General features: G+C 27.2%; 1 protein-coding gene across 8 annotated transcripts in view; it reads right to left on the minus strand.

The window, feature by feature from the left end:
- The window catches only part of LOC117169683 (sodium- and chloride-dependent GABA transporter ine), a 29,705-nt gene that overhangs the window by 12,552 nt on the left and 5,076 nt on the right, over positions 1-12,077 (minus strand). For 7 of the 8 annotated variants that reach the window (XM_033356205.1, XM_033356202.1, XM_033356176.1 and 4 more), the window contains 2 exons: positions 10,323-10,513; positions 431-565 (listed from right to left, as the gene is read on the minus strand). In XM_033356205.1, the coding sequence (XP_033212096.1) occupies positions 431-565; positions 10,323-10,513 (326 nt within the window). The remainder of the gene's footprint in view (positions 1-430; positions 566-10,322; positions 10,514-12,077) is intronic. The other variant, XM_033356209.1, reaches the window with a different exon arrangement.

The following is a 12,077-nucleotide window of genomic DNA, read 5'->3' on the forward strand; positions in this document are numbered from 1 at the left end:
CTGACGTGATTTTTGGCTAATCCCCAAAATAATTCACGAACAAAATTTAGTCGGTAAAAATTAAGTATAATACTGGGGGTGGGGTGGTGGATTTACGGACCCTAAAAAAGAGTGCTACGCGGTTTAAAATTTAATTAAAAAAAAAGTGTATATGATTTATGCAAGACCCCTAGGAGGAGTCTATTCACATTTTACCAAAATTTTAGTTTAAATTCTTAAAAACATCGACTGAAGCAAAGGTCTGATGGAGAATAATTATTCTAGGAAGCGAAGAAGAGCCAATGTGCAGCTAGCAGACCAGCACAGCTCGGCTCTCACGTGCGAATTACCGTCGGCCCGCATATGAGATCCGAGCTGAAATCTCATCCGTTCCTGATCATTTATTTAAAAATAATAAACGAATTTATATATATATTTATGAAAAATGTACCTTTCAGTAGGGGGCAAATTTGCCCAAGAGCACCGATTGGTCCACGACGAGTAAATTGACCTATAGCGAGCTCCATGTAGAGCAATGGCACTCCGCATACTATGAGTATTATAAAATAAGGTACTAAAAATACACCTGAAAAAAATCATTCATTACGTTTTTTTTTCAATTAAAAAGAGAAAAACATTGAATAAGCGTGTTTTCCTGATAAGAATATATTTTATATCTTTCTGAACAAGAGAGAATATAAACAGTGGCTCATAATATTTCTTTTGTATGTAGAAACATTAAAATAGAGGATCTCGGTCAATAACAAATGATATGATATGATATATATATGATAATTATTATCAAATAATGGTAAGTGCTCTAACTCTATTGTGACCTTATAACCCTATCTTAGTTTTAATTAGATGACCTAATCAAATTAACACTTTAAGACAATCGTTTAGTTTCTTGTTGATTTTTGTTGTTGTTGTAGCAAGAAAAATTACAATGATTAACAAATTTGTTTAAATGTTACAAACAACATAATTTCATAAGTTGTAGCAACTGATTCTTATGATTATTACAGGTTTTAAAACAAACAATTTTCTCAAATTAGGGTTAAATGTGAATTTTTTCACAAAAATAGAAAACAGAAAAGGGCAAGAAAAACAAATTTTTCAAACAATTTAGAAGTCCTTAACTGTATTTTTAAGATTTTAAAATACATATTTAGAGATCGATAATTTTGATTGTTTACTGTTTTAATTTTGTTAATTTTTCATAAAAACTAAAGGTGCACAAATAATTGTGGTAAAATTATCTTCAAGAAAGCCTGCCATAATTTTATGGTCCTACTTATTACTTTTACGTAATTCATTTGTCATTAAAAAAATTCATTAGAACATTCAATGGCCTTCGAATACGAGTACTGGGCACTAGGGGCACTAGGTCTTGCCTTAAAATATTAATCAATGATCTTAACTAAAAAAGGTTTAAAACTTCAAATTATCTAATAAATTGTTCGAAATGTTTGACATGTTTTATTTTAGTGTTTTCCAGTGTAAATTATTATTTTTTAAAACTAATTTTAATATAAAATTATAAATTTTCAAAGAAGGATCGAAATTTCTAAAAATAGTATGTTGCACTCTATTTTTAAATGGAAATTGGAATGTTTCAACAAAAATCATTATCTAGATAAAAAATTTTCAACAATTTTAGAAAGTTTTCAAAGATTGATATTTATTTCAACAATTTAAGTTTTTCGTCTTTGTTAGGTTTTTTGCCGAAAATTGACATTTTTAAACAATATTATTAGATTTTGAAGCTTTATAACATTTTACATTAAAAATTGTTATTTTCAAATAATAATTGTTGTAATTTGAATAAGATTTATAAGATTTGAACAATTTCGTACTACTTTAGAGGTTTTCGTCAGAAAATGGTATTTTTAAAGGAAAAAAAAATTTTAAAGAAGTTTCACAAATCTTAATAATTTTATGTTATATTGTAGCGTTTTACACCGGTCGTCGTTTCTTTAAATAACAAATTATTAGATTTCAAAGATTTAAGTTTTTCAACAATATATACTTTTCCGCTTTTTATCGAAAATTGACATTTCAAACAAAAATCATTGGCATTCAGAAAAAAATGTATTTTTTTTCATAAATTCAGGTTATGTTCACACATTTTTTACCGGAAATTGGTTATTTTAAGCAAAAGTATATTAAGTTTAAAAGAAGAATTATACTAATTGGATTACATTTTTGGGACGTTAGTGTTTTTCCTCGAAAATTAGCATTTTATAATTTTGAAACAATTTTAGGTTATGTTAACATTTATTATCGAAATCGGTTATCTTACCTACAAACGTTAGGTTTGTAAATGTTTTTTTGTTGCGTTATTGTTTTTCGCAGAAAATAAGCATTTTGTAATTTTTAAACAATTTTAGATTCTGTTAACATTTACCATCAAAATCGGTTATTTTAAACAAGAAACGTTAGGTTTATAAAACAAAAAGTACATCCTTTAACAGTTTTTTGTTGCGTTAGTGTTTTTCGTCGAAAAGCAGTATTTTATAATTTTTAACAATTTTAAGTTATGTTAACATTTATCATCGAAATCAGTTATTTCAAACAAGACAAGGTTAGTTTATAAAATAAAATGTACAAACTTAGAAAATGGCTAGTTTAGTGTTTTTCGTCTAGAACTGACATTTTTAATAAAAAGTCCTTAGATTTCAGAGAATATTTACAACATTTGAACAAAAATATTTTTATTTCAAAATGATTAAATTTCAAAGAAGATTTACAATTTTTGAATAGTCTCCTGTTATATTACGTTAGTATTTTCTGTGAAAAATTGGTATTTAAAAAAAATCATGAGATTTTTCAGATTAGCATTTAGTCATTAAATTTACTTTTGCACAATATTTGGTATACTTGGCGTTTTATACCGGAATTCGATACATTAAATAAAATGTCATTGGATTTTAAAGAAGATAACAATTTTTTAAAACAATTTGAGGTTATGTTATAATTTTTACACTAGGATTTACACTCTCAAATGATTTGTTGTTATGTCCTTAATATTAATTTTATATTTTAATTTAAAAATTGCGTGAAACAAAATAATAATCGCCCACATAGTACACGTCTATTTTCTAATTTTATAAATAAGAATGTGCTTTATCCTGTATTTTATTTACAAAAATGCATTGGAAATTTTTTCTTTCGAATTTTTATGCATATTGCCCCCATATCCGTTCGAATCCACAACAAAAAAAAGTTTTTTTTCGACTTTTCAATTACAGCGAGGTAATAATCAATTAAATTTAAAATAAATAATTGCTTATACCATATATTATTATTAATAACAATATTATCTTATTATGATGCTAGAAAGTTGTACTTTTTCTAAAAATTTCCACTTTTTGTCCTATTTTCTAGCACATATGTAATTGTTTAAACAAATTATTATTATTGTTTATAACTATATTGTCCTATATTAATGCTCGATAGTTGTGGTTTTTCTGAAAGAATTCAATTTTTGTTCAATTGTTTGAACATATTGTTATATTTTATAACTATCTCCTCTCAGATAATTGCTAGAAAGTTGAAGTTTTTTTTGATATTTCTAACTTTGTTTTAGTTTTTTATTTATAATGAGTTTCAACTCGATTCACCTAATAATGACGAGTCTGAATAAAATTTATAAAACCGTTTTTTTTATGGAACACGTCTTAAACTTAATAGGGCTTGTGGAACTTCTAAATGTAATTTTAAAAAGACACATGTTTTTTCTGTGGATTCTAACAAATATGGGGGGCGATATGCATGAAAATCCGGAAAAAATGGACCACCCTACTTTGCAGCCTGCAATAATGCAATTATTATTGCAATTATATAATCAGGAAGTGGACGAGAGCCACTGAGAAGTTAGTGGATGAGCGCAGCTCGGCTCTCACATGCTTTGAACAATCGGTTTGGCAGAGAGAAGGTCACAAAGAGACGCGTGAGCCAAGCGTGCACGCTCACATTAGCCACGCTAGCGTAACAGGGGTTCTCACTGAGTGAGATCCGAGCTTCGCTCATCAGCTACATTCACGGTGGCACTATTTCGCACCTGAGGATAATAATAGATTTTCTTTACCGAGATTTACCAACCTTAAGGATTTGAGTGCGTGCTAAATTTTTGGTTTTATCCCAAAATATTAATCAGAGATTTTATAAAAAAACAATGACATTTATCCAAGTTCCCAAAAACTCTGATGTGGAAACTTGGTATCGGTAAATGTCGATAAAGGGAATCTGTATTTGATTTAATCTTTAAAAATACTATTTGGTCTATTTCTAAGTAGAAACAAAATATAAAATATAAAAATCGGTCATTTTATAGAAAAGAATTATATAGGGGGCACCCTCCCCCCTAAAGTGGATAACGCAACCCACAGTGGACAATCATTAATTAAGAGCACAAATAAAAGAAAACTATTTTAATTTTAATTTGTTAAGACGAACAGTATCTTGACTATTATCTAAATTAAACTAATTATTATATAAACATAAGTATTTTTAATTAATGATTATTTACTGTAGGTTACGTTATCCACTATATCAAGGTTTCCTTTAATGCAAAGCATGTATTGTATAATCTGTGTTTAACAAAAAATTAGGATTTTAAATTAGAAATCCGAGTAAGTAGTTGCCGCGAGTGAAAGAGGCGAAGGTGATAGTGTTTTGAATGCTAGATGACGTCACGTCCTTCTGTTAGAGTGATGGTGATAAGGATGAATGTTTATTCGTCGCATCATCAGTTAAGTGCGTCACAATCTTACACGGAACGTTTCGTGAAAATACTAAACTCTCGTAAAAATTATAACAGTCTTAAAAATGTTAATTCTTCCCAAACACAATTTTAAAAAAATTAAAAGTTAGTTGAATTGCAATTTGAAATTAGTTTTTTTTAAATGATTTATAACAATTTGAAATTAGTTTTTTTAAAATGATTTATAACAATTTGAAATTAGTTTTTTTTAAATGATTTATAACAATTTGAAATATCGCGGTTAAGTTAAATTTAGTAATTTAAAAAAATATTCAATTTGGGAATGAAATATGCCGAAAAATAAAATTCCAGATAATTCAAAAATCCCGAAATAACAAATTCACTAATAATAAAATTCCCGAGCAGTTTACAGTAGTACAGAATTGCAAAGGTCCCGATAATAAAATTTGGATAGAAAATTTCTGAATTATAATATATCCGAACTAGAAAATCTCCGAATCATAAAATACTCGAATTTGAACAAAATTATTGTTAGAATTTGTAATAACAATCTTTTATAAAAGTGTTACGAACAAACATTTTTAAACACTTACCTCAAAGAAAAAAATAAATTTCTTCCTAAATTTCCTCTGAATCTAATCGGATTTTTCAAACAAATTTTACAGGATTCAATACAGTATTGATTTATTTCGAAGTATCTTACTATTTTTTTCCCTTAATAATTCGCTTTCTAAAAACATTTTTAGTAATTTTTCGAAACTACTCTACATTTTCACTCGAGAATTTCCCAATTAAGCAATTCTACAGTGTGAGGAATGTTTTTTGGGATTTTTCCGTCGTCAAAAAAATTTTAATTGTTCATATTCAGAAATTTGATTATTTCACAATCTTGTTATTCGGGAATTTTATTATACGGGGATTTTTTCATTCAGGACATTTCTTATTCGGGAATTTTCCAATTACGGACTCCTAAAGTGTCGGGAATTTTTTTCTCGGAATTTTTTGGACCTCCCAACAAATTTTATTTGTTCCTATTTGGCAATTTTATTAATCGGGAATTTTTTGCAAAATTGCCCGAATAATAAAATTGCTGAATAAAAAAAGGCCCAAATGGATTCATGAATAGTAAAAAAAAACGAATAATAAAATTGCCGAATTGAAAATTTCCAGAATAAAAAAAATCTAAATAATAAAATTCCAGAATAATAAAATATCCGAATTGGAAAATGCCCGAATAAAGAAATGTACGAATAATAAAATTGCCGAATTAAAAATTTCTTGAATAAAAAAATGCTCGAATAATAAATGTTCTGAATTAGAAAATTCTAGAATAATGAAATTTCCGAATGGGGAAATTCCCGAAAAAAATGCCCGAAAGATAAAATTCCCGAATTTGCGAAATGCCCGAATAATGAAATTCCTAAATAATAAAATTCCTTAATTAGAAAATTTTGGAATTTTAACATTCGGGAAATTTATGGTTCAAATATTTTATAATTCAACAATTATTTGGTATGTTTCTGTAAGAACGACTAATTCAATAATCTCTGATTTGAAAGAGGCTTGTGGTCATTTTGAAATAAAAAATGTCTAAATCCTAAACAAGGACATCTTTCTTTAATTTCAGTGCAAATATTGGGTTACATACAATTTTCAAAGTCTAAAAGACACTTGTCTAGAAACGGACGTGATATAACTAGGAGAACTTGATACATGACCCTGATGTCGCTATTATTATAATCATATCTCATTTTACTTGCATATTTTAATATGTAGATTTTTAGCAATATATATGATTTTTCACATAATTTAATCTATATTTTTATATCCGTTTAAATATATTCAGGGGACGACTGAAAAATAAAAAAAACTCACGACAATAAGATGCCAGAATAATACTATATCTGCCAGTTCATTATATATTATGGAATTTGAAAAATTCACAAATAATAAAATTCTTGAATAATCTTTAGAATATTACCAAAATATAAAATTCTTCAAAAATAAATGTCTTAAATAATAAAAATTCCATGCAGTTTTTAATCTGACCGAATATGAAAATTCACAAATAATAAAATTCTTAAATAATAAATCGCCTGAGTAATAAAATTCCCGTCAGTTCATAATATTACCGAATTTAAGAATTTCTGACTAATACAATTCCCGAATTATCAAATTCCCGAACAATTTATAATATTATTGAATTTAAAAATTCTCAAATACAGTAAAACCCTTCAATAGCCCTCCCTTCTATAGCCTTTCCGAGAATTGACACCGCGCCGCAGGTAGGTGTAACAGGAGCTGCGTGGGGTGAGCAGGGTCTGCAGCCGTCAATCAGGCGAGAACTCAGGCATGAAGAAACAAAAGTGGAGTGGGCTATAATGAGTTAGTTCCCTCCCACTGTCAGCCCCAAAATCGGCGCTATAGAAGAGTTTTACTGTCATAAATTTCTTAAATTATAAAATTCCCGTATAGTTTACAATATTACCGACTTTATATTTGATAATTCTCAAATTAAAAAATTCTCGAATAATAAAATACCCTAATGATAAAATTTCCTAACAGTTTATAATTTCACTAAATTTAAAAATTCCCGAAAAATAAAATTTTTTAATTGGAAAATTTTCAGTAATAAGGAATATCTTAAAAATTCGGAAAAAATTCTCGACACTGTAGAATTCTCGAAATGGAAAATTTCCAAAGAAAAAAATTTCCGAATTCCTAAATAATAAAATTATCTAACAGTTCATAAAATTACTAAATTAAATAATTTCCGAATGATAAGACTCTTGAATTGCAAAATTTCTAATAATAAGAAATGACTTGAATATTCCGAAAAATAAAATTCCCGATACACAAGAATTCCCGAATAATAAAATTTCCGAGTAATAAAACTCTCGAATTTAAAAATTCCCTACAGTTACGAATGACTTTAATATTTAGAAAAAAAATTCCTGACACCAAAGAGTTCCCGAATAATAAAATTTCATAGTAATAAAATTCTGAAGAATTCCCTAATTTTAAAAATTCCCGAATAATACAATTTTCGAATTAAAAATTTCCGAATTACAAAATTCCTGATTGATAAAATTCCCGATTCGCAAAATTCCCTGATAATACATATTTCGAAGTGGAAAATTCCCGAAAAATGAAATTCACAAAAAGTTTATATTATTATCAAATTGAAAAATTCCCGAAAAAGGAAATTCCCAAATTGTAAAATGCCCGATAATAAGGAATGACTGACATATTCTGTAAAATAAAATACCCGACATTGAAGAATTCTTGAATAATAAAATTACCGATTGATAAAATTCACGAATAGAAAAATTCCCGAATAATAAAATTTTCGAACTGGAAAATTCTCAAATAGTTTATAATCTTAACGAATTTGAAAATTCCTAAAGAAATTCCGAATAATAAAATTCTCGAATTTAAAAATTCCCGATAATAAGGAATGACTTGAATATTTAAAAAAATTCTTGACATAGAAGAATTTCTGAATAATAAAATTCTGAAGAATCCCTTAATTTGGAAATTTCTCGATTAATAAAATTTTCGCACAAGAAAATTTCCTTAGAAGAAAATTTTTGAATTGGAAAAATCACGATTAATAAAATTTCTGAATAACAAAATTCCCAAATCGAAAATTCCTGAATAATAACATTTTTTTACTGCAAAATTCCCGAATCAGAAAATTCCCAAAATGAAAAAATGTAACCTTTTTTACTTAGCAAATTAATTAAATTATTACAATTGAATCTTTAGTTAATTATAAAAATTGTAATTGTTTATATTCGGGATTTTTATAATACGGCAAGTTTTAGTCAGAAAATTTTATTATTCGAGTACTTTTCAATTTAGGAATTTTATTATTCGGTAAATTTCCAATTCTGGAACTTTACACTGACGGAAATTTTATTTTGCGGGATTTTTTAGTTATTTAGAAAATTATATAATTTAAATTGGAATATAAAAAGTGCTCCTAATTTGTAATTAAATTAAATTAAAAAAATTAATTTTGTTTTGTTCTTAAGAATGTTCTTAAATTAATAAAAAAAACTAAGCAATTTTGTTGAATGAACGAGATTTGAAATCAGAGTAACGAGGCTCTTTTTAAAAAATATAGTCACCATGTCTATATTAATAATAATTATCCTCATACTTGATGTTCATTAACACTTGTAATAACAACTTCTCTTCTATTGTTATTAAATTCATTTGAGCAGAAATTCATTATTTTTACACTAAAGATTCTGCTTATGAGAATTATTCATAACTTTTTTAAAACGATTTTAATAAATTTGAATGTTTTCACAAAGTATTATCTTATAAATAATAGACCCATATTATATTTACACACACTCATATGCTATAACGAATTTGAATTAAATTAGGCTTAATATATTTTTTAACTGAAAATAAATCATACTCTTTATCAAAGAAACAAATCAAAAACAAACAATGTGTATTCAAACGTAAATTTCTACAGAGACATAATATTGATGACTTTTTCAAATATTTGAACGAATCAGGAGTATAATTGCGTAACGACAGTAGTTCCGATTAGATTATAAAATTGCTGCGAAATTCAAGCTTCTAATCCAGCCCCGGAACTTTAAATTTAAATCAATAAAATTATTCTCCCTCGTATGAGTAATTCGATTTCCGCAGTTGGGGAAGAGCTATAAAGCTTAAACTGTGCGAGTTCAGTTTAAAAAATGGCGATAAACTTGAATTGTTATCAAATGGTTTTAAAGAGAAGACAGTTTACAAAAAAATATTATTGCTCAATTTTAATTAAAATCGTAACGAGTTCAAAAATAGATATACATTCTTTTTTCTCGAAAATATTGGATTAAAATTTTGTTTATAAACGTAATCGATTCTCTCCGCAAGCGGGGGTGGAGACTGACAATGAGCGATTCACTAAATGAAAGATTAACTACCGGGCTCTACAATCTCCGTTTAATGAGAATAATAAAGAGTCATATGCATGGACCTTGAGACAACCCATACTAACTAGAGTAGTAACATTTCATATAAGCGGTATCTGGAGTCTAATTATAAAAAAAATTAGAATCACGCTGTCATTAAATTATAATGCAATTGTGATGCAATTATTATGCAATTATGAGAAATATTTTAGAAATTAAATATATATAATTCTATAAATTCTGGAGTTTGGCAGCCATGTTAATCAGGGGAAAATCAACTTGTTTTCGACATCATGATGTGACTGAATTTTTATGCAATCGTGTTGCAAATATAATGCAATCATGAGATTGCATTATATAGACAGAAATCTTATAGAAATTGAATACATTTTTTTCTTTGAATTCACGACGTTGGTAGCAAAGTTAGTTTGCGGATCCTCCATTTTTGACATCATGATGTGATTGAATTTTGATGAAATTGTGGTGCAACTATGATGCAATTATGATGCAACTATGGGAAATATTATAGAAATTGCATAGATTTTTTCCCTTAAATTTATGAGATTTGTAGTTAGGTTAGTTAGGGGCACCTCTATTTTTAAAATCACGATGTGACTAAATTTTGATGCAATTATGATTAAATTATGGAATAATTGTAAAAATGGAATATTTTTTTTTACCTCCACCACTTTTGTAGCAAAGGTAGGGAAACCTCCAGACATTTCCGAGTCCAACGGAATATCCAATACAGGCAAGAACAAATTGCACTTTGTTCTCCCAATGGGGTCTTTTTGGCTGTCGATAATCTTCTTGATCTCCAACATCCCCCTCATCATACGTACTACAGGTTGAAAGATCATCCTCTACCGGGCTAATAACAAAATTAATTATTTATTGTCTTTAATTACGTAATTTTATTATTTTTGTTATTAACATTTTTTTTAATCAGGAGCCATCCATAAACGATGATATCAAATTGAGATGGGAGGAGGTCTTGCCAAAAACGACGGTTGGTACCAGAGGGGGTGGGGCTTTGGAAGTAGCGTTAATGTTAACCCTGTTTCAAGAACTTTTATTATTCTTTTTTTTTGTTGCGTAAATTCAACTACTTGGTTGAAAGTTGACCTAATTTGTTAAAATTACCTTGTTTGTTTTTAAACGTTAACGTTTCTTAAAAATTCTATTTTATTGGTTGAAAATTTAAGTTTTGAACTGAAAATTTGACAATTCTATTTTTCATAAAAAATGGATATTTATTGTTGAAATTTTAACTATTTGTTTCATTATACGTGTCTTATGTTGAAAGCTCGTCTTTTTAGTCAAATATTAATTTTAGTAGTTGAAATTTCATAGATTTTGGTTAAAAACGCAACTCTTTGGCTCAAAATTAATCTGTTTTAGTGGATTATTCTTTTTTGATGAAAATTCAAACTTTTTAATTTAATTTAAATGTTTTGTGAAAATTCATTATTTTTATTTGAAAATTTATCTACTTGGTTAACAGGTAAACAACCTTGTTATAAACATTTTCTGTTATAACACGCGCCTCTTTGATTGGAAATTTAATTATTTTGTTGAAAATTTGTTTATTTTTTGTTTGAAAAATAATTTGTTTATATAACAATTAGAATATTTCATTTGTGGTAGCAAATATATCCTTTCAAATTGGAAATTCAACTATCTGGTAGAAAATTCATGTTTAAAAAAAAATTAATTTTTTGTACAAAAAGTCACCCCTTTTGGTTAAAAACGGAAATATTTGGTTCAAAATCAATCTTTTTTTTGCTGTGGATTATGTTTTGCCAGCAATTCTTCTTTTTCGTCGAATAAATTGTTTTGTGAAAATTTATTATTTTTAGTTGAAAATTCGTCTACTTGGTGAAAGGTTAAACTATGTCATTAAAAACAATTTTTTTCATAGTATTTGCATCTCTGGTTAAAAATGTAACTCTTTTGTTTAAAATTCTTTTTTTTTGTTGTTTGAAAAATCATTTTCTTATCTAAATATTTGATTTTTGGTTGAAAATTTATCGTTCTAGGTCGAAAATTCAATAATTTTGCTGGAAATTAATTTTTTTTCATTGAATTCAACTGTCTTTGAATTTTCAATCGAAGTTTTTGTTGTTGTTGAAATATCAACTATTATACGTTTCGTTAAGAATTGACCTTTTCATATTCAAAATTCAACTGTTTTGTAAAAATTGATCTTTTTTTTTGGATGTGAAATTAAATTTTTTTAGGTAGAATATTAAACTATTTATTCAAAAATGTTACCACTTGTTAGAAAATTACATGTTTCGTTGAAAATTCATATTTTCGGATTAACAATATAAGTTTAAAAAAATTAATTTTTGTTAATTAAAATTAACTTCTCTTTTGAAAATTCCATCTTCTAGTGTATATACATGCTTCAAAGATGGGTAAGGGGGGGGGGG

Source organism: Belonocnema kinseyi, chromosome 1 (genome assembly GCF_010883055.1).
Source record: "Belonocnema kinseyi isolate 2016_QV_RU_SX_M_011 chromosome 1, B_treatae_v1, whole genome shotgun sequence".
In the NCBI taxonomy this organism is placed as follows: Eukaryota; Metazoa; Arthropoda; class Insecta; order Hymenoptera; family Cynipidae; genus Belonocnema; species Belonocnema kinseyi.